The sequence below is a fragment of the Haliaeetus leucocephalus genome, unplaced genomic scaffold (genome assembly GCF_000737465.1).
Source record: "Haliaeetus leucocephalus isolate CR32 unplaced genomic scaffold, Haliaeetus_leucocephalus-4.0 Scaffold752, whole genome shotgun sequence".
NCBI classification, from domain to species: domain Eukaryota; kingdom Metazoa; phylum Chordata; class Aves; order Accipitriformes; family Accipitridae; genus Haliaeetus; species Haliaeetus leucocephalus.
Genome location: NW_010973188.1, coordinates 162,710 through 185,750, shown reverse-complemented (window position 1 = coordinate 185,750; position 23,041 = coordinate 162,710). Strand labels below are relative to the sequence as shown.

The 23,041-nt window shown below is 41.6% G+C and overlaps 1 protein-coding gene across 1 annotated transcript in view; it reads left to right on the top strand.

Moving 5' to 3' along the window:
• The window catches only part of DAAM2 (dishevelled associated activator of morphogenesis 2), a 175,353-nt gene that overhangs the window by 135,152 nt on the left and 17,160 nt on the right, over positions 1-23,041 (top strand). The window contains exons 15-21 of the mRNA XM_010581122.1: positions 2,190-2,297; positions 8,680-8,786; positions 17,586-17,670; positions 19,267-19,373; positions 20,094-20,182; positions 20,934-21,102; positions 22,844-22,951. Coding sequence (XP_010579424.1) covers positions 2,190-2,297; positions 8,680-8,786; positions 17,586-17,670; positions 19,267-19,373; positions 20,094-20,182; positions 20,934-21,102; positions 22,844-22,951 — 773 coding nt within the window. The remainder of the gene's footprint in view (positions 1-2,189; positions 2,298-8,679; positions 8,787-17,585; positions 17,671-19,266; positions 19,374-20,093; positions 20,183-20,933; positions 21,103-22,843; positions 22,952-23,041) is intronic.

The window sequence follows — 23,041 nt, the reverse complement described above, 5'->3', positions numbered from 1 at the left end:
CGTTCTGCAGCACGTTTTCACTGTTCTTGCTGTTTGTGGGGAAACTTCACTCCCATGAGAGTTTTGCAGCTGGACAGGTAGATGGGCAAGACTCTCAAGAGTAGCTGTCTCTTGAGCCACATCCCGCCTTCGGCCAAACACAGCATATAGCTTTTTGGCATCCTCAGGGCTCTATCCCAATGATGACTCTAAGGATTGCTCCCAAAGTCATGTCCACTGGCTCCTGTCAAGAAATATTCTTCCATTTCAGTGTTTGATGGCACAATCTGAAACAGCGAGGAACTCTGAGAACTGCTCTGCTGTTCAAATACATCCCTTAGGATTTATAATCCAAAGTTTATAAAGCCAGCCTGGAAATCAAAGGAGAATGAGCACTCTGCCTGGATGCTTCTGGCTAAGATTGGCAGTAGAGTTCAGGGTTAGGATAAAATGAAAATTAACTTTGTCTCCTATTCCTTTGGCTGAGGTGAGCCTCCCAAACTTGTTTGTCACATTACAGTCACAGGGTCATGATGTTCTTCCTACTATGGAAAGAAGTGCTGCACTGATTGCAAGGAATGATACAATGATATTGGTGAGCCAGTTCAGGGGTGGGTGCTGCTCCCATCTAGTATATGCTCTCACTGTAAATAGCACTGCAGCACTGCAGACACCCCTCCTTGCCCTCGGGCACTCACAGGCTGCCTGTGGAGGGAGGATGTTAGTTTTCCTCCACAGTGTCTGCCCTGCCAGGAATTTCCTCCAGAACACTTCACACTTTTATTTCCCCCTATTTCATCCTCCCATCAGGTTTTTTCCTTGCTCCTTGAGCCTTGTGACTTAGCACATTTCCCTCATTCCTTTGATGACTGTGAATAGGAAGTAGAGCCTGTTCCTAATTAGTTCTGATAATGAAGTGTTAATGCACTTCGCTGTGTAGGTACAAGTCAGGTACTTCAGAGCTGGAGCCTGTGTGAGGGTTTCATTGCTATTGCTTGCTGTTCCTGGCTTTCTCTGCATCAGTGTTCTGCTGGCTCTTCATTTCCTGGGGTTTGCTTAGGTCTTTTTACAATCCCTTCTGTCCATTTCCTTTTTCTTTTAATCAACACCTTCCTTATTTTTCCAGTTAATAAAGTGAAAGAAATGTACACTTTATTAACTAAATGAACTGAAAGACAGTGTTGTCAGGTGTGAAGAGCAAGTTTTCCTTTTCTGTATGGGTAATTGCCCCAAGCTTGTCCCACACAACATGCACCTTAACAGTCAGTAGGAAGGAGAAGGTAGTTCAATCTTTGGTTCTTTTTTGCCAGCAAAGACATCTGTCCTGAGAAGGTTAGCAGGAGACCCCAAGGCCTTCTACTGGTTTAGGATGACTGCTGATTAGCTAATTCATGTACTGCAAGAGCTTATTTCATCCAGGGTTGGTGGACAGCAAAGTTGGAGGAGGACTCTGTGCCTGTCTCCCTCCATGCTAATCATCTGCCAGACAGCTAGGATTCCCTGGCATTCAGGATAGTGTATCACATAGGTTGTGAACATTTCCAGTTAGAGAGGATGATGCTCTTTCAGAGATCCTGGGTATAGTTTGTGTCTATCTGAGTCAACAAAGAACTCATGTAGACAGGGGAGATCATGTAATAGGAAACAATTAGACTTCAAAGACTCAGAGCCTTAAAAGTAAAATAAAATAAAATCTTAAACTGGTTTTACAGGCAGGCAGAATGAAAACCACACACGCTTTGGGCTTTACAACAGAACCTGGCAAAATTTGCAGAAGGGAAGACGCGTCTAGGGTTTGTCATGCATCAGTGCCCTTCCTAAACTTTTTCTTCATGATGGTAACATTTCTTTCAGCATGACCACAATCATTGTGTTAGAGAGATGGCCACTCTTGAAAGGAATCGTACTGTGGGATCATGGATATTGCTTGAGATGTGGTCTGCTAGTCTTGGACTGTGCCCTTTCATCAGAGGCTTGCTGTAATGAAAAATACAAAATACTCAGTACGTTTAAAAAAAACCAAAACACCAAAAACACACCACTATTTTTTTCTCCTTTGACTCTTGAAACAAAGTGTGCCCTCTAAAATGACAGCAGTAGTACATAGGAATATGGCCAGTGAGCAGGAGAGAATGATCTGTCCAAATGGGATTGGAAGTTCTTAGCTAAAACCTTTTGCTGTCTCATTAAAATATGACCTTTTCTTTCAGGAGAGAATCCATGGCACAATCTGGAATGAGATTGATGATTTAAAGGCATTCAAGGTGCTGGATCTAGAAGATTTTGAGAAGATGTTCTCCGCGTATCAGAGACACCAGGTAGGGGTGAACTCTTCCACACCTTGTCTTCCTTGAATTTCTGGAGGAGGAACGAACACATGACAGTGATCTGGGCCCTTGTCCACCTGCAGTCAGGCTGCATCATTTGCTGCTCTGCCACTGTTCAAAAAATCACAAGACCTAAGAAGTGCAGAGGACATATAGGGCAGAGTATAACCTTCTGTTATTGACGTACTTCATACTAATGAACAGCTCTCAGAGACAACAGCTCCCAACAGGTAATGCTCTGTTTGATCCCAGCAGCCACTAGCTTTCAAAAGCTCCTGGGCTTTACATTCATGCTTGATATCCATCTTTCTGTTTCTCCCATTCGTCCAGAGAAAGTCTGTAGTTGCCTGAGTACTGAGCAAGGTAACTGAATTAGCTTTCACTTTGTTTATTTTTTCTTAAACAGCCAACTGACCCAACTGGCTATGTGACAGAAACTGTCCGAATTACAGATTATAACACAAACAGCATACTTTAAAAGCAGCCATTTATTAGAATGTCTCTTTTCCCTCCTCTTTTTCTTGGAAAGTAAGTCACCTTCAATCTGTCTATCTCTGCTGAATGAGATTTAGCAGGAGAGGGACTGTACTTGCACTCCCTGAACTCCCCCAGCTTTTCTTTGCTTTTGGAATATGTTTGGAGAAATTCAATCTTTTGTACTCTACAGAATTGGATCATTGCTCTGAAGTATTAGGAGAAGACACAGACATGATTGCCATAAGCAGCCTTTATGATTAAGCCTTACAGTGATGATGACTACTTCATTAACTTATTCAGTACCTTAAATTTAACAAACAAACTCCTTGTCTTTGGACTTTCCATCTGCTCCTTTCTCTCTCTCATTTTTTTTATCTAATCCAATAAACATAATGAATAACTGTTCTGATTTACTAGCTCACAGCCACATAGATAAGCATCCTAACTTGAACTGTGAAGAATGTGATGTTACCCACTGCATGATGAGATTTAATTTCTCATTCTGCTCCTGCAAATAGCTGTTGCTGTTTCAGTGGTTCCCTCTCTCTTTCTGTGAAGCCCATTCCCTGAAACAAGAACTTAGTTCACAGAGGGAAAGAAAGGCACATGAAACTTCAGTACTGTTACAAGACTGGATTTAGACCTCGTGCCAACAGCTTAGCTGTGGTGGTGAGCTCCCAGTTGTCTTGCAAGTAGTGAGACTGTCATCTGTGCACATGAGTGGCCATTGCCATCAAGGTGCCATTCCAGTGTTTTGGGTGCAAACATTGCAGTTTCCTCACTAGAAATGACCTTGCAAAACCTTCTTTCCTTTTGGCCCCAAAATCCAAAGCCAAAGCTGTCCTGGTCTGCTGACTCTCAGAATCATAATATTTATGCCTGTGTTACTGATCACTGAAAAGCATCCTGGCCTATTCAACTGTAAACTAATCTGACCCTTACCCCTGTCCACTGGAATGGAGCAATCATCTCAGAGTCACCTCCATGGGTCTCAGAACATTTCTCTTCCATCCTCATTAAACACATTTTATGACAGTGGCTCCAGACACTAGAGTATCACTTATGTAAGCTACTCATGTTTTTGTGTAGTTAGGTGTATTGCTGCCCTTCTAGCTTTCATTTAGGGTTTTTGTTTGGTTTTTTTCCCCTTAAAAATATTCCATTTTTATTACTTTACATGATACTTTCTTTTTCATCCATACTCATTCCAGTGTGAACTGGATTCCAGTCAACAGGTCCTTATCAATTTTCTTTCTTTTTTTTTTTTTTTTTTTTTAAAGACCAGGCAACCAAAATTGTTTTTGAATCAAAAGCTTATGAGAAATTTTCCAGTTGATTCACACTTAGTCTTTTCTCCTCTTTTATTTTTGGAAATACTCCACTCTGGCCAAGTATGTGTTTACCCTGGGTTTGTGACTTTTAAACTTCATCCAAATGTCTGCAATGAAAAATGTCAATGCAGAGACCTGCTCTTTTGCATCTGAAAAGTTGAATGAGTACAGATAAAGACATTTCTTTCTTTGCTGTTTTTAATGTGATCTTCATATTTTTTTCCAGTTTCATTTACATTAAACAGCTTTTCTTTCTTCTTTTTTTAATTGACAAAGGGTCTCTTCTCTCAAGCCCAGTGTATCATTTTTGGTGGCTATGAGGGAAAGCAGAATTGTCCAGTGTACAGAATGCTGGAACAAGAATCCTTACACTTGTGTTTTGACCTTGCTCCAATCTTACTGTGTAATATTGACCAGTATACCTGGTGTTTTCCTGGAGTATTGAATATGTTGTGAAATAGTTCATGTCTGTCATCCAGTAGTGCTGTAAGGCTTCTTTGGTGGTTACAGAGTGCTTTCAAAATACTTGGCTATAAGTTGTTAAAGGGTATAAAGTGTCATTGAAACAAGTTGTTACTAATAATGGCAAACTGTGCCTGCGCATCAGAAGAGGAGAACTGACCCTCAAGTTTTAACCTTGGCAGTTCTTTCAGTAAGGCTCTGGACTAGATTTGTAAAGGTATTTAAGCATTATCCTAGTTAATGTTTCAAGACCTAAGAGATTTATGCTTTGGAGACTGAATTTATTCTTTTCAGAAAAGAACTAGAACTCTTAGTTCCCCAAAATCTGCTGATTTAAAATATGCAAAGAAATGCTGAAATACCTTCGAACCATCTGGGCCACTATTACTTGCTAAGCGTTTTATTCTTTTAGAAAACAGTGTGTGTCTCAATTCAGCTGCCTTGTTGAACTTGATATCTTTCTTTGTGACTAATTTTTGGCATGTTTCCTTCTTCGTTATTTGTGGCTGCTGCCTGCATAGGACCTGCTAACTAACCCCTCCTCCTGTAAGCAGGTGAGTATTATTGTCTGCCTCCTGATCCTCTTGCAGAGTGTGGGAAGGTGAAGTCCTGAATCATGCCATTATAGGGTCATGACTCATCCCATACTACTCCTTCATATGCCCTTGCACATCTGCTGTCTGGGTGGGGAAGGTGGTACAAAAAATTCCTTTAGTTGTATTAGCTCTGCGGTAGGAAGTAGTTCGTGTTCTTTTAGTTAGCTATAACCTCGATGTGGTTTCTGCTGGTGTCTGTAGTCCCCTTTTTGATGATCCTGAGGAAAATGACCAAGGACAAAATAGAATGTGTACATGAACTCTTCCTTAACCAAAGCAATAGTCTCTCTAGTGGAGAACAAAAGGAGCTCTCAGGGAGCCTTCACTCCCACTGTTCCCATCTGTGGTACATCTGCTTTGGACAGTACTGAAGTCTCCAGTTGTATTCACTAGCCACAGACTTTCTGATAAAGAAAATCTTTCTTTCTGTAGAATTGAAAGGCTCTTTCGTTGAGCAGAAGGATTTTTGCCAGCTGAGGAGCCGAAGGGTTAGACTGGAGGAAAGCCTACTTCATTTCAGGCTGCTGAAACCCTCAGAAAGTTCAGCGAAAGACTGAAATGGTGTTTAGGTGAAGCAGAGATACTAGACCGCCCACATGCCTTCAAACTGGCTACCTCTCAATTTATTCATCATCTTAAGCAAAATTCTTAGCAACACTCTTGGGAAGAGCAATGCTTTCAGAAGAGGGGTGTTCAGATATCATCACAAGCGTCTCTGGTGGCTTCAGAAGAAAGTAGTCCTCACCACGAGTGCTCAGGGAACTGTATCTGGAAAGTCTAGTCAGGACCTCTGCCACTGGGTGAAGCTAATATGTGGCTCTGGGCCATTTACTGGCTTTGATCATGGTAGCAGGCACCATGAAACAAGTCAATATGGTAGAAATAGCTCTCTAAAGTATTGATAATCACTAGAACCTAGGGTGCTGCCGTGGTACCAGACCACAATTTCTGCAGCTAACCAAAATCAAACTGTATTTGAAACAGGGCAGCAATACAATGAACACATTCCACATGTCTAGTCATTCCAGCACTGAAATTTTAGTTGATTTTTGAATTTGCAATTAAAATCTCAAATCTGAAATACTCTTTGAAGTACATAACATAATGTTATCCCAGATGGAAAGTTGGTAAAGAATGATGGGATAAAACTTAGGGATCTTGTCTGTCAGGTTGACAACAGCTCCAACTATTCTTGCTTTGTGTGCTTGGGCTATCTCACAAAAGTTAGTCACTACTGCCCCCTTGCTCCTCTTTTTCGGTGTCTAAGAAAATGCAGATAGTCCATATGCAATCTGTTTTCTTTCAGCTAAACTTGCAATCTGGCTTCAGTAGAACCTGAGGCTTCATCTGCTTTTGCTTACACGCAACTCCAAGTATCTATAAATATCTCTCTTCTCAATATGAGTTGAAAAGAATATATTTTTAGATGAGACTAGCCCACTCCTTATGACCAAGGAGTAGGCCACGTCTAAGTAGTTCAAGTTATTCATCTGTGTTGAACATTGTGGGTTAGGGAATTGGAAATAGCATGGAGACTATTACACCAATCCCTGCTGCATGGCTTTAATGGCTTTAGGGGAAGCCATGTAAACCCCCACCTCACACAGCCAAATCCTGAAATAATTTTTTTTTTCCTTGGCATGGGTGCTAGTTAACACTAACCAGGTGTCCTTCTCTGCAGGCATCAGCTAGTGAGGGACAGTGAGGCTTTTAAACCAAGAGCACAGACCAATAAGTACCTTTCTTGCCTTTAACAGCTGCCTATCTTCCTGTTCCCCTGTTTTCCTCCCCACAAACTGAGGAAACTCGGGAAAACTTTGACATCTCTACATGCCAGATTATACTGGAGTTGCCCTGCTTTTTGTATTGTTAGTTATTCTCTCAGAAATAATAAACTTGCCCTATGCCCAATTTTTCCTTTTTTGGAAATGCTATTTGATGTATCAAGTAATGTTGCAATTTTCTTCTGCCAAGCTAGACACTCTGGGCACATCCAGCAGAACTACTGTGTGCTTGTCTTCAGCTGGTGCATTGTATCTGCTTATAAACGCACTTAGTATTGGTGGTGGCTCATTGCAGCACATTTGGATGTGGTTGTATGAATCCTTTGTATATCCAGGAACAACACAGGCTCATTGTAGCTGATTGTACCAAGAACTCAAATGGCAACTAGCAATATGAATCTATGACTTACATTTAACTCTTAAATACTTGGGTGTCAAAATTTCTTGGAGTGGATGGGTTGAGCTGATATAAGTAAGCCTTGACCTGCAGAACTTTGAGTACTGGGAGTGAATTCTGGGAAACACCACTGTATGCTTGCCATGATCTTATACCTTTCCCTGGGTATCTGCTGTTGACCACTCTCAGGGACAGGATACTGGGGTAGATGGACCTTTTGATCTGACTCAGCATGCTTGCTGTTATTTCCTAAGGAAGAAGTCACATTGCTAATTTGATGGGTACATTCAAAGCTAGATTATACTGGTAAATCTCAAAATCTCAAGGCATGACAATATGGATATCATGGAAAGGCATTTTTGAAGAGGTTCCAGCAGCAGTTAGCTGGGAAAATAATAACTGTCCTGTTTCCAATTCCCTCTTCTCTGTTAGTAACTAGAGAGCTATTATCCAGGATTAACACCTTTTATCGTTACATCTACTTCCCTTTAAAGGAACGGTGTTAAAAAATACTCAAAGTAACTACAGAAAGCCAATCTCTGGAAGTGAAACAAATCCCATGACTCTGGTGTGTAGGCAAGACAGTAGGTGTGTGGATGGTCAAACTGGGTTTGCAAATAGTTTTGGTGTGCTGTGACAAACATTTTGGAAGGGGATTTTTCCATTTTTCTAGGTGATGAGTTTGGCAATGGGGATATACAGAGAACTTTGGAAAAGGGTGGTTTCTGTACGATTAAAGGTATTAATTAATTTAAAAAAGAGAGGCTAGGTTAGATGTAGATGTTGACCATTTAGTAAGACATATTTAGTAAGATAAATGCCATCTTGCCCTACTCTTTGTATCTCTCATATAATACGGATTGGATTGGTCTAGTGGCAGCCTCAAGAGATGATGGAAGGATTTTTCCTGATTGTGCTGCAGCCTTTCAAGAATGCTGTGTAACCCCTGCAGGAGGCCTCTGCTGAAGGATATGCTGTGACACCACGCCAGTGGGCTTTACTATAATGTGCCCAATTTTCCTGTCATGCCAGTTTTTGTACGCTAACATAATAACATAACTGTTGGTAGAGTGAGTCCAATAGGTCAGAATCAAGTCCTTTAATTGGAATCAAAGATGATCTCCTAGGTGGTAATGAATGACTTCTGTTTGTCTAGTAATACAGGATCTACCTACATGTTTTCTGCCCTTCTTGTCTCCTTTTCTCACCATGAGGGTGGATTTCCCCAGGTTGGAATGGGTTTTGCTCATTACACAGCTAAGTCTATCAGCCTTGGGTGAGAAACATGATACTGATTGTTTTCCTTTCCTTTTGAATTATATGCAGAAAGAGATGGGTTCAACAGAAGACCTTTACCTCTCCACACGAAAGGTGAAAGAGCTCTCTGTGATTGATGGCCGGAGGGCCCAGAATTGTGTCATTCTACTTTCCAAGTAAGTGTGCTAAGCCTTAGCTCATAAGGTATGCCATGGTTAATGTAGAAACAAGAGGGGATGGAATTAAACAAATGGACATGTTTCTTTTCCCAGCTAGACCTGCTGTCTAATACCTGCAGAGCTTGCTTCAGAGAAACCTCTCTTGCAGTGTCATAAAAGCACATGTCTCTCTGAATTGTTAGCTCACTTAATAAACATATGCACACACACATTTGTGCATTGAACCCATAGACACCAGGATATCTCTGAAGACTCATCACCAGAAAACTATCAGCACTCATAGGCAGATGAAAGCAGCTCTTTGGCAGCGCTTGCACTTCACTCTAAATAAGTAATGTGTCCCCCATGCTCTGTGTATGTAATTTGTCTCTGTTCTGTACGTTTCTTTCTAAATGTTGCTCTGAACATCTCCCTGGAATACAGCAGAGCTGTGAGTGATATTCATCTTTGTCATTTTTGACTCATGGTGAGAAAAGTGGTAAATGTAAGAAGATATATTCAAGAATTAGGTCTTGTATTTGTAAATTAGGTTTTGGAAGCCAGAAGTTGCCTTCACATGCTCCTGCAGTGACTAATGCCTCAAATGCTGTGACATCAGGGCACTCTATATGCTTTTCATGTCTTTCTACCAACATGACTACTGGACTGGATGTCTGTCACCAACTATAAAATTTGTGCAGACACTGATCCACCTGAGAAAGCTGCCTTTCCTACCAGAGAAGGGACAGCAGGGCTGGAGGCGGAACCTGGTAAAGCTGTGCCAGTACTGAGCACAAAAAGTGTGTCATTGATCAGTAGAAAATGCAGATTCGTATGGATGTGATTGCTTGTCTGCTCTAGCATGCTAACGGTTAAAAGTAAAGTTGCAGCCAGACCACCAGGGCTGGAGTGAGTTCTTTCGGTTGCTTAGTGAAACCTTTGGAGGCTTTCATTATGCTACTCATATGGCATTAGCCTGCATGTCAGCAGGAACCCCACCATCCAAACCAGCAATGAGGGAAGGCTTACATTTCTCTTTCTGCAGCAGTTGCCAATGCATGTCTTTGCTGGTCTTGGCAGCTGACTGCAGGCTGGGGCAGAGGAATGGGGAGGCATAGGGGCAAGAGGATTTTCGTGTTGTTTGACAGACCTGCTAAATTGTGTCTGGGGTTCAGATTAACTCATGTATGCAGGTGGAACATTTCCTAGAAGTGGTAACATAATGTGTGCAGCTGGCTGAGCTGAGGAGGATCCAGGAAGGTGGTTCATGAATTGCTATGACACTAGATATTTATTTGTAAAAATCTGTCTTCAAAACAAAAGCAGTGTGGATGGCAGCAGTATGTGTTTTTCACCATTCATCTCTTCTGCTGTGCAAGTCTGGCCCCTTCTTATCTGAAAGGAATCCTCTCTAAATGGTGAGAGAGAGAAAGGACAGTCTCTGTGTTTTTTTCTTCCCTTCTGCTGCCTCCGGCAAAGTGTCGTTGAAACATGTACCTTGCACTTCAGGGTACACAGCGTGTGTTCATACCAGGTGTGCCACGAAGCCAGTCCACCTCAAGCTGCTAGTCTGGACTCAAACCAGAGTTGGAAAGCTGTGTTTTGTGAATGTCAACTTCTCTACTAGGAAGTATCCTGGTCTTATTGTTAGCAGGCCTAACATGGATGATAGAGATTTGGAGACTGAGCTCGCTGTCCCTAAGGAGCTTGCCAGTTTGCATCTTGCCCTGTTAACTTCGCTGTGCTGCACTATGGAAAACACCAGTCACCAGGGCTGTCACTAGCTTAGATCATTTAATGTTTGTAACAGATAGTTTACACCCAGGATATCAGAAATATCTTACAAATTGGGCCAGGATTGCTACTCCTCCCCAAACTTCCTTTCTAAATGGAACTAGAAAATAAAAAATCTTTGGGAATAAAATGGTACCTCTACATTCATGCCTCTTTCTGCTTTTTGTGTTTATATGGTTCTATTATTAAAGACAGTAATTGGGAGGATTGGCTGCAGGCAATAATTGAAAGGGTTTTATGACCCCTTTGCAGTTTTTTCATTCAGCCACTTCTTCCTCCTTTAGGTTAAACCCTGAAGGAGAGACACTCCCAGCCAAATCATCCCTGACTGCTGCCATGCCCGTGCTGTTCCTGCAGCGCACCTTGCACATGTGTGCATGTGGGTGTGCACACACATGCAATGAGAGGGGATTTAAAACTGGTGACAAACAAAGAGAGTTTGTGCAACCCTGAGCTGCAGCCCCAGCTTTCAGGTTGCCACAGTATCTGCCAACAGCTGTTTCTAATTGACTCTTACTGTGCATATATTCCTGTAGTTTATTCCCCCTTTGTTTACACTAAACTGTCGTGTCCTTTAAAGTAAAATAGCTGCATGGGTTGGGTTTTCTTTCCCTCCACTACTCAAATGTTATTGTTTTACTAACACTGTGTTAGAAGGGGTCAGGCAGCACTCATATTTCATATGGTCCAACAAGCCAAAACCTAGCTAAAGTGAGAAATAGATGTCTTTTGCTTTCTTTTGCAGAGAGACAGGAGTATGGTAGACTGAAAAGAGATTAAAATTGAATTGCTAGTTGATTTTTGCTGACAGTTAACAGATTTGTAAGCCTTCCTCCCCATTCTCATCTCTATTTTAATTTTAAAAAAACTCTATTTCAGCTACTTGATAGCAGCAACCTTCAGTTTTCCTGCAGTGGAAGGATGTAATTGTCCTTGTTTAATGGAGTCTGATGGATCCAAAATGAACCTCTGTCCCATAGGCCAACTGTAAAGGTTTGAATAGGCACAAGATCAATTTATCTCACAGTATTTCCAGTAGGCCATAATTCAACCAGGACATGGAACCATCTGTCTGTGGTGAGTCCAAGTGCCCACCAGATTCAAATCTGGCTTTCTTAATGGTGTTTCCAACATACAGTTATTTCTGTCACACTGGAAATCTGCTGTCCGTCATGAATTTCCTGATGTCTTCAGTTTCCACCAGGCTGAAGATTTACTGTCAGACTTGTGTGGTCTGGAAGAGTCATCCCAGATCCCTGTGTTTTCCTGCTTTCACCTAGCAGCTGGAAATTTCCCTGACCTCTCTCACCAGTATGGCTTCTCCCTGCCTCTGTTACTTAAGTAATGGCTAGTATTTTTGCTGCTCTAATGTTTTTGTTGTACCATATCTTCAAATGTTCTGGCATAACATGAAATGGTCCTTGCAGAACATGCCTAAGACATATCACTTACTGTCTTGCTCTGTGAAATGCTCTGGAGAGGTCCAGTTCTAGGAGACATGTTACTCAGAAGAAGGCTAAACATATACTTATGGAACTTTTTTGTGCAAGTTATTTTGCATGAATTCCTGCAAAATCATTATGTCAGTGTTCTTCTGAGATGTGTTTGTTATTCCTGTGGCCCAACTAGTCAGCAGTAACCCTCTCAAGAGGCTGGAAACAGTAGGAGTGCTAGCAAAATGTCAAAACCAGTAGTAGGCAGAATCTAACTACACAAAAATAGTTTTAAATGTGAATATGACAGTAGATAGATACTAGCAGGCAGCTAGTTTGTGGCTTTTCTGATTGTCGATTCAAACATCTATCAATAAGGGAGAGGAAAAGGGACTTGTGACGCATTTCTAACCAGAATACTAAAGAGACCGAGTATTCCTCTCACATAGCTGTGCCTCCTCGGTGCTTCTAAACCCTTTCAGTTCAGACATTAAGAGGACAAGCTATTCAGCCAATGTCATTCTCTGTGTACTGCCTCTGCTGTGCCCCCAGTCCTGGTGTGCCTTTCTGCCATGTGACAATACAGTCTTCACCCTTATTTCAAGGTAGATTCCAAGCAGTATGATATTTTGGGGTACAACTCATATCTTAATACAGAAACAGCTCATTTGACTCAGCAGTTCAGGTCCTCAGTGTGGTGTCTTGAAAAACACTAGATAATAAACAGTGCCTCCTGGGTTCCTAGAGAGATTTTCTGGTTTTAATTTAAGGTCCGTAATAAAAGGCTTTACCTGAAATTCTGAGTATGATAAACCCCAAGGTTAAACTGAGTATGTCAGTTGGTGCCATCCCATCTTTGATCACAACTAGGAACCAGTAGATAGGGTTGTGATAAAAGATGAACCACTGCCTCATCAATATGTCACTGTAATTTGGGGATTCCCAAGTTTGGCCTTGCTATGCCCAGAAAGACGGCCAGCCCAGATCCTTCTTGGTAGGAAATTGAGAGTATTTGGTTGTAAAGTAGCTTGGTCCCTCATAAGCTTTTGCTGAAGGAGGAAAAGAAAAGCCTGTTTCTTTATGCACTTGGCAGAATACTTTCACAGTGAAGTGCTGAAAAGGCACTGGTGGGTTTTTTTCCCAACATGTAGATATAATGGTGTAAGATGTACCTTGTAAAATGTTCCAACTGTTGTCCCCAAAAGGTTAAGGCACTGTCTTCTTCACTGACAAGGTGAGATGGCAACTGAGATAAGAGGATGTGAAAAGAGTGGCTGCATCTTTCTGAGTGAATATGCAGTTAGACCAGCCCAACACCTGAATGCTTCTTCTGAGAGCAGGGAAAAATCTCCTTTTCCTGCCTTTATGGGGTAGTGACAATGAGTATTCCCAAAACACAGACATTTAACAGCCTGCAGCTTGGCAGTTGTACAGAGCCTTAGGAGAGCTCAGGAGCTAAGAGAAGGCTTATGTCCCAGTCACAAAGTTTGGGAGTGAATTGACTAGTAGCCTGTGTGAAATGAGTTGTGAAGATGGGGAATTGTGCAGTCAGTAAAAGCTAAGATTTGCATGAGCTGTACAAACTGGCTTTAGGATGCAGCTAAGTATCAGTCAGTGCCTCTCACTGTCACAGCTACTACTGTAGCATCTTTTGGAAGCACTGTAGTTCAGTTCAGTTTGAAGCAGAAAATGGCCTTGATACATGATAATCAGTCCCCTTCTCCAAGGTAAAAGGAAGAGTGGGAGTGTGATCCCTGTAGTATGGGATCTTAATGTAGCTCCAGCGAAACTCTGGGTTCTTCGCTAACAGGCAAGCATGCTTCTTTCTCAAAAGCTAAGCAAGATCCAAGGAACAAGCCCATGAAGTAATCTACTTTTTCCTCTGAGGGGGAGATGGTTAATGAGCAACAAGTATTCTGCTTTGATCCATGGGAGGGAGGAATGAAGGGCGGAGGTTACTGTAAGTTAAATCAATGGGTATATTTAAGGAGGAAAAATGAGCAAGCACTGGATGTCTGTAATGGAAGTTGATGTAAAACTGCAGCGTGTCTCCCAGGCATGTTCAGAGTCAGGTGCTGGCTTTCTCCAAGAGGACAAAACAATAAACCACTTGACGTCTGCAAGTGATGCTGGTGTTAAATCAGCGGAGGTGTCGTGGGGAGATTAGTGATGAATTACTCTGCAGAGTCAATAGAGATTATTTATGAAGCCGGAGGGGATAGAGGGAGGCAAGCTAAGTACCATATCAGAAGTTATTTGGTACTTGTTGAGCTTTAACACTGCTTGAAGATGACTCAAGCAGTTGGACTTCCATATGCTGCCACCAGATGTACAGGTGAGGGAAGAAGGAGGGAGTATTCTCAGTAAAGATCCTTTTCCTTCCTCATCTGACCAGCATCAGACTGCTGTTGAACAAAAACGGTCAATATCTGCGCTATGAATGAATGTGCTGCAGCTGAGGAATGGGGCACTGTTTTCTTCTGGTCGCATTTACTTCCTGAGTTCTGATGCCAGGATCTGTGATCTGGTGAAGCGTAAGGCAGAGAGAATACAGCTTGAATTGTATGCTGTTCCGAATCGAGTTGTCTCCAGCAGCTGAAGGAAGAGTGCCTGGATCTGCAAAGCTTGTAAGAAAGTCATTGCAGACTTTCCAATAGATACTGAAATGTAATTTCTGTAGTGTAAATTTTTGGGCCATTATTCCACTTTAATTTGCTGTCTGTCCCATATGAGTTTTAGCCTCTGAGGGATGCCTCTATTCAGTCCTAAATTGAAAGATTTTGCACATCTGCTTTAGGTTCCTCTTTAATCAGTTCACCTGCTTCTGCTTAAAGGAGCACATCTGTTTCGCATTACTGCTGGCCATCTTTAAGATCTACTGCACGGCTGGGTATGAGTCTTGAAAATACAAGAAGAATCACTTGATTAACAATTCTTTGGCCAGTTATTTAGCTGGTTTTTAAAGTGGGAAAGATCCCTGTTTTGTGCTGTTGATGCTTACAGCTCTTGAAATAGGTCCTGCCCCAGAAGAGGAACAAGCCTACTTTGGAAGAGTAAGATTGTTTTGCTGTAAATCCTTCTGTACTTGTAATTGGATTGGTAATAATCTAGGATGCACACCTGCAGGCACTGTGACTGCATTACAGGCCTGTAAGTGATGAAGTTAAACTGTTTCTTGGTAGGGGGCTGGCAAGCTTTCTGCTTCTCTCTAGTGTGGCCTAAACCATTCAAGCCAGATGTTTCTCTGCTGATGGCAGGGCACAGAATCATCCAAGAAGTCAAAGTGTTTGCATAACTGTCTGTCCTTGGGGCTCTCAACTATTTTTTAACAGAAGATGTTTTCAAGTGTATTTAGTGCTAATGAATAGGAGCAAACAGAGGACCTTGGAGTCTGAAGTCCTTGGGCTCCTGGGCAGAACAACAAGATCAGCAATAATATGCACTATACCTTCTGTTGTGTTAACGTACCTCAAACCTGTATGTTTGGTCCTGTTTACTGCATCCCCAAACACACACAAAGGTAATTGCGCTGTCTAATGGGGTGGTCAGTGTAGCAATTGCTCAAGTTATTTGCATGGAAAAAATATGAAACTTGCCCTCATTCTTTTTATCCTCAGTGAAAGTAGCACACCCACCCCTCTCCCCCCCGCCCTGGTGTTTCATGGATTGGTTTCTTGCATCCCCTCTGACAGGCTGTGTGCCTGTGTTACAAGACAGAGCTAATCTGCAGACTCCGGATCCTGGAAAATCTAAAGGTGCTCTCTAAAGCAAAAATAACCAACAAAATGTAGCACTTGAAAATCTGCAGGCACCAAATTGTCTGGGCATGTGTATATGTGTCTGCTAGGAGCAAGGCCCACACCCACCAATATGCTTCTCAGCCCTCATGCCGTCACAGGGTTTCATCAGTTCAGGGTCACACAGCCATGGACTTTACAATTCATGATTATTAAAGCCAAAAGAAACTCTTCAGTTTTCTGATTGAGACTGTAGACCTTTATGCAGAACCCCATGTACTGAGGCTTGTTGTTTTGATCCGGAGTAAATTTTTGACCTAAAGTAAAAAGTTTCCAGCCTTTTCATTGTAAAACTTCTAATCCTTCTATCTCATCCAAGCATGGCCGATTATGTAGCTTTTCTGGAAATTCAGTAGCTTTCTCTTACTTAGCTGGTGTCATTTGCCCTCTTTGTCAAAAGCAGACAGGATGACCAGCTAGGAACAGAGTAAGAGCAATTAGTTCAGAGGTGTAATACTTACAAGCTTTCAAATGTCTGCTAATTCATATTTTAGTTTCCAGCTGTTGGTTATATTGGGTAATATTAAAATGCTTTAAGTTTCTTAGATTTAGTAATATTTCCTGTCTGTAAAAATAAAGCTTGCTCTTTTGCTTTTACCTAGTTCCAAAAATATGACTCTTTCCAAATGGCAATAGCAATGTGAAATTTAAACATGGAATTTCTTAGCACTGAAGACAAAAACACTCTGCCTCGTGCATCAGCCTGTCTCTCATTTATTTTTGCATTTTCTCTTTCTGCTGTTCATTAATTATATTGATTGTAGAACACCCATGGAGACTGCAGACTTCACTCCTCAAATACTTCTTTTCACATTTTTCTGTTTCAGTCACAAAACTGAGATTTTCTTGTGGATAGGCTTTCCTTTATGGTTCATTTGGTCCTCCCCTATTCTCCTGAAATGACTGATGAGGGTGTCATGGGTTGGGGGTGGTGGGATAGAATTAGTCACTTGTGCATTTCTTCATTGACATCTACACTGAGAACCACGAAGTTCATTTCATGTAATCTATCAAGGAACCTCTCAATAATCATGAATTCTGACTCTTCCTGCTCTGCCCTGAATTTCAAGTGGAGACCCTCAGAGGTTTTTTTGTTGGTTCTGTGTTTTGTTGTAACTGATGGCCCTTACTCATTCCACATAGATGAACAGGAGTAGGTGGGAAGGAGAGTGTAATTTTAATACCTCAGATAATATTAATAAGCTCTTGTTTTCAGAGCTTGTTTCATACTGGATATGAAACATGGATATGTAGATGCTGTCAATTCTTTCTTCCGCTGTGATTGCTGACAGAGTGAACTTACCTAGCACAACCAGTCTTCTTACAAGAAACACTGTTCCTAGATCTAGAAGGGAAAGATAAGTCCCATTATTTGTTACTCTGGGAGATGCTTTAATATTCACAAGCTGGGCTGTTACATAGGCTCACAGTCACTTACAGGTCACAGGGATTTAAGGGGTTTTACTATAGCAAAAGAACTTGATGAGGGAGGTATCTGATATGGGGAAGTTGGAAGCACTTTCGATCTATGAGGACCTTATTGTTCTTAATCACCATCTAATTTCTGCTGTGTATTTGATTAGGTGAAGAGCATAAAGATATGCGATCTATAAAATCTCTGCCTTTGGAACTGATTTGTTCATCTTACTGAATACTCTAGAACAGCAACTTCATAGTAGAGCTTCCTATGGTTCTTTTGTGCCTTTTTAGTGCAGCTTTTCAGGCTTCCTACTTTCTGAATTGTCAGTCACTTAAGCTTTGCACTAATGGTACAATGTTGATACTGTTGAAAGGCTGAAGCTGTCTAATGAAGAAATCAGACAAGCAATCTTGAAGATGGATGAACAAGAAGACTTAGCAAAAGATATGCTTGAGCAGGTGAGAAAGATTCAAGTCAGATATATCTTACTCTTAAGTCCTTCACTGCCTTTTTTCACCTGAAGTAAGTGGATATATGTACTGGCTCTGCTGGTATGTCTGCAGATCTGAACTTGGCCCTATCATGTCAGTGGAGCTGGACACGGGAGCATGACAAAAGTATTTTTCCCAGTTTTGTCAGATATACCTCCCTCGTGTAACTCTATTTGTATCAGGTTGATTTCATAACAGTTTTCTCTTCTTGATGCAAAATATGCATGATTACAGCTGGTATGAGGTTTCCTTTCACATCTTTTCTTGTAACCTGTGACTTTCCTATAATTTTCCCCATCTCTTCTTTATACTGCTGATTATTTTTTTGTTGTTTTTCTTCTGTTCATTTTTCTTTTCTTTTTCTTGATCTCCCTTCTCTGCCTGCAGCTTTTCTATTGGGAAATGCCATGAACTAGACCATGTAGGTCAACGGTTAGAGCTGGGACTAGAAAGGATCTCGCATTCTAACTAGAATAGTTAGAAAGGGAATCAGTGCCTTCTGTCCCCTGCAGTTGGTTCACTGCGTAGCATGTGAGGGGGAAAAAATCAATTAAACTGCCACTGCCTGATTTCCCCAATTTATAGAAGGTGAAAGATGATGCTTTGACCAAAGATGCATATAATAAAGTTCCTTAGGAGTGCACAAAATGTTGTAATTCTGAACTGCCTGACAAATGGGATTCCTTCTTTGTGTGCAGTCACAGTATTTAATCGTGTACAAAAAGCTTTTCCATTTTGGAAATTTATAGCCTACTTGTCATGTTATCTGAATGCTCACAGCTGCTCTAGAAGTCACTGCAAACTTCTGATGCTCCATGCCTTTGAATATCACATTTTTGGGGAGTGGGATAAAATGTTGAGAAGTGGTAAAAACCAAAGTGCTTGATATGCCTTGTGAGCATTTTTTGTGGGTGTGCACTGAGGCTGTGTGCATGGCAATATTTATAACCATTCTAAAGCACAATTACCACCAGATATGTCAAAAATCTGTCAAAGTATGAGCTTTTAAGGTCAGCATATGAATAGCAGCCAGTGTCAGACACATATCCAGTCGCTTGGTTATTGTTTATTGTTTCAGCAGAATAGGGCAGATCCAAGAGAGAGATAGATGAGGCTTTGTGTGTACTCTAGGACAGGCATGATGGGTACTTCACACTGAGTCGGACACATCCTTCTCTTGTTTGCACCAATCTAAACTCCAACTAATGGTGTGGGAATCAAAGTTCTCTCTGTACTTCCCCTTGGGTAAGTTGCAGTAGCACTTGGCCTTTAGGATTTAGAAATGGGAAATTCCCCATAGAATTAAAAATTAATCTAATAGGGTCAGTGAGGGATAAAGACAGAACAGCAATCAAAGGTTTAAAAAAGGTCAGTTTTGTAGCCACAGCTGCACTTTTTTGAAGTTACAGTCACATGGCTGAGTCAACGTAATGCTTCCCCATGGTAGCAGAGAAATCTGAGGGCCCTCTCTCTCTCCATTAGGGTTTGTTTGTGCCTCTCTGTCCCTCTCTCCTTTTCCCTGGATCTCTCATCTCAGTGTTTGGTTTGTGTCTGTCACTCTAGCTGCTGAAGTTTGTTCCTGAAAAGAGCGATACCGACTTGTTGGAGGAGCATAAACATGAAATTGAGCGCATGGCCCGAGCGGATCGTTTCCTCTTTGAAATGAGCAGGTCTGTTTGATACATTATGAGAAAGTGCACTGAGGACTTCTTGGAAGCAGCTGTAATTGTTATTGAAAATGGATCATCTGGCACTGAGGGGGAATGTGCAAGAGATTGTGGGCCAGCATTATACCCTGCATTTGCCAGAAGCCCACAAATGTTACAAATGTTTCCATTCATTACACAAACTTTTTATTGACGATAAGCACTCTCTGTGCTGTCATTTAAGGACCAGTCCCCTGACAACAGACAGAAATCTGCCTCCTCTGCCTAAAATTATTCACACAAAAAGGAATTCAGATCCAACTATCAGATGTAGTGTAGCCAGGGGTTAGGATTTCATATAGATCCCTTTTTCCTTTCAGCTATCCCATCTCTTCATCCTGTGACCTTCTTTCTTGTTCCAATTTTGCTACACCCCCAATCAGGATTAACATCTTGTTCTGCTAATTGAGATGCAGCTGGCATCTGCTGTGACTCTCATATTTTGAGAGTAATGGGAATTATTCCAGCTCCTTTTCAGTTGTGATCAAAACATGCCTTGAGGTCCTCCATTTTCATAACAAGGTTGATTATGTAGTGTTAGATGTTTGAACTACGTCCGTAGTTCCATGCATAGGCCTTGTGGCACTCAACATCCAACCATTAGGTTACATAGACAGCATACTGGCCCTGGGCTTCACAATACAGTTCCAGTTCAGTGTTGGCTTTCCTCTACCCTTCATGCAGGATTGACCACTATCAGCAACGGCTGCAAGCGTTATTCTTTAAGAAGAAGTTTCCAGAAAGGCTGGCAGAAGCAAAACCAAAAGTGGAAGGTATGGCTAAAGCTTTTGCTCAGAGTTGGGTAGAGGGTCAGGGAAGGTCAACAGAGGCTTGTCTTCAAAGGAGGTGCTATGGCTTAGAGCCAGTGAGTCCAAGGCATGTCATGTGCCAGGAAATCTGTCAGATGCTCTTCTTGTACCCATTGACTTAATAAAGTCAGTTTCATGATTGTTACACTGTAAATATGACCTGACAGATGTGACAGTGTGCTACCAGGCTGTGCTGAGCTGCCAAAAGCTTTCATGGCCTTTCTGTGCAGGTCAGCCTTCCCTTCTCGCCCTCAAATCCTTGCACCTTCCCTCTCCATGGGGCAGTTAGAATAGATGCCTCAGGACAGTGGTATTCTGAGAATGTGCAACTTACAAGGGTGGGGGCAAGGGGGAGTGTATGGCTTCTGTGCCACATCCCTGATTACTGCAGAGAAGAGGTGAATGTATTCTACTCTGCATTTTCAGATGAGCTCAAGCCTTCCCCCTGTTCTCGCTGGCTATGTTTTTAATTTGAGGTCCAGAACAGACTCGCTCCTGGGTTTAGAGGAGCATCCTACAGGCTAGATGTAGTGCATCCTCCTTCCATTTGTCCTTGTTCTGGGCATATGAGGTGCAGGAAGGACAGTACACACAGAGACTGTGTTGCAGCATTTGCTGAGCAATAGTCAGATGGGCATTTTAGGGTACTTATGGGCCCAGGCATGTTAAAAACAGCCACTGTGCAATAACCTGTTCATTTTTTTCTCTTTTTAAGCCATTCTTCTGGCATCCAAAGAACTAATCCGAAGCAAGCGTTTGAGGCAACTCCTGGAGGTAGTCCTGGCCTTTGGGAATTATATGAACAAGGGCCAAAGGGGAAGTGCTTACGGCTTCAAAGTCTCCAGCCTGAACAAAATTGCAGACACCAAATCCAGTATAGACAGGTAGGCTAGAAGGCCATAAATGAGTTACTTACTGTGCTGCTGCATCTCTTATCATAGTAATGAAACTGTTTTTTGTTTGGTTTTAGCTCTGTAGACCATTTAAAATAATGTCTTATTTAGCATTTAAGTAGTGCTTTTCACTCTAAAACATCCTGCAGCAATTAAGACCAGCTATTAACACAGCACTCAAATTCTGCTGTTTCTTTGGATAACGCACATCTGTTGTTGGATTGTATTTCTGCAACACTATGCAAAGATGACAAAATGTAGTATTTCACAAATAACTGAAATACGTTTTGGGGAGAGGGGGATTTCTATTTGCCCTTTATACCGAAGTTTTATGACCATGGTTTTGCAAAAAAGAGAACACAAAAAACTCTGTCCACACTTGTATGTCTCCTGTGAAACATGGCATATGTTTCTCATGCCGGACTATCGTAAACTGGCTCTCTCTACCTACATCAGTAATGGAACCACAAGGTATAACTCAGAGAGACTGATCTGGGTTGTATCTAGAGCAGCTAAGGAAAATAGCTGGGTTTGGGAATGTGGAACTTGCTATTTATGGACATGGGCTGCAGGTCTCCATAATTCTACCCCATGTTTTGCCCCACATCCCCATACTGGTTCTGGGAATTAATCCAGCTGTGACTGGGGAGAGAATACTACTTTTGGGCTCCAGCAACACTAAGTTTTTCCTTGGAGATCTCCTATAGTGGTTCTTACTAACTCATACCTTCCTTGACTTGTGAGGCCTGCTGAGACCATAGTTGTGGTGAAATGACTTCAGGCTGTGACAGAATGAATAATGGCAGTAAGAAGCTGTAGGAAATTCATCCCTACCTAATAGAGTTTGAACTAACAGAGTTCTGTTTTGACTACCACCATGTCCTTTCTGTATTCCAAGGCTAACCCTTTTGTAGCTAGTGTTGGACATTTTTTTGCCTTAATGTACCTTGGCTTGATTTTCCATATGTTAAATGTCCTGTGCAGATTCTGTTTTCTCACTGGTTCTCAGCTCCCAGGCTCTAGTCTGTGTGAAGCAGTGGCCATCTGCTGTCTCGCCTGTCAGTTAACCACGTAACACCCACCACAAGTAGCTGTTACAGCTGGCAGTTCTCTCTACATGCAAAATTCACTGATGCAAAATTCATCATGTACTTTACAAATTTTCTTAAACTTTCTCCTGCATCTCTCATACCTCTCATTTCTGTCTACTCCTACCTGAGCTGCTATTGCTTTTGTAATAGTAAGCCTGACCACTATTCATAAGAATAGCAGTTTCATTACTGTAGGAGATTTCTTTGCAACTTCCTCAGTCTTCAAGAACCTTTTCCTCTTCTTAGTTAACTCTTAGGTTTTTTCCACATTGCCTCTGAGAACAATTTACTCCTCCCTTATGAGTTAATGTCACTTTAGTACTATTAGTTGCTTATTCTCTGAAGCATCTGGGGACAAATAGTATACAGTGTTACACAATTTTCTTTTCTGTTACACCATCTACACAGGTGGATGGAAGCACGCTGGATGGTTCATAAAGGACTAATTCATTTCAGTCTGTGATAGTTTTCTTTCAATAACAGACCTGCTAACTGCTGATATATTGTTTGTTTTGTTCATGCAAGCACAATTGCTACCCAAATATTTTTCACTGATTTGTCACAATCCTCCCACCATCCTTTTCCTTCTTATCACCATATTCCTTTTCATTTCTCCCCCCTTTTTTTTTTTTTTTTTTTAGGAACATTACACTGTTGCACTACTTAATTATGATCTTTGAAAAGAATTATCCAGATATCCTAGATATTCAGTCTGAGTTGCAGCATCTTCCAGAAGCAGCAAAAGTCAAGTAAGTCCAGTGCTATTGCTTGTTCCCAGAACTGGAGTTCCCAATGATTTCTGTGAACTTAATAATAATCAGGTTTTTTATAGCTGTCTT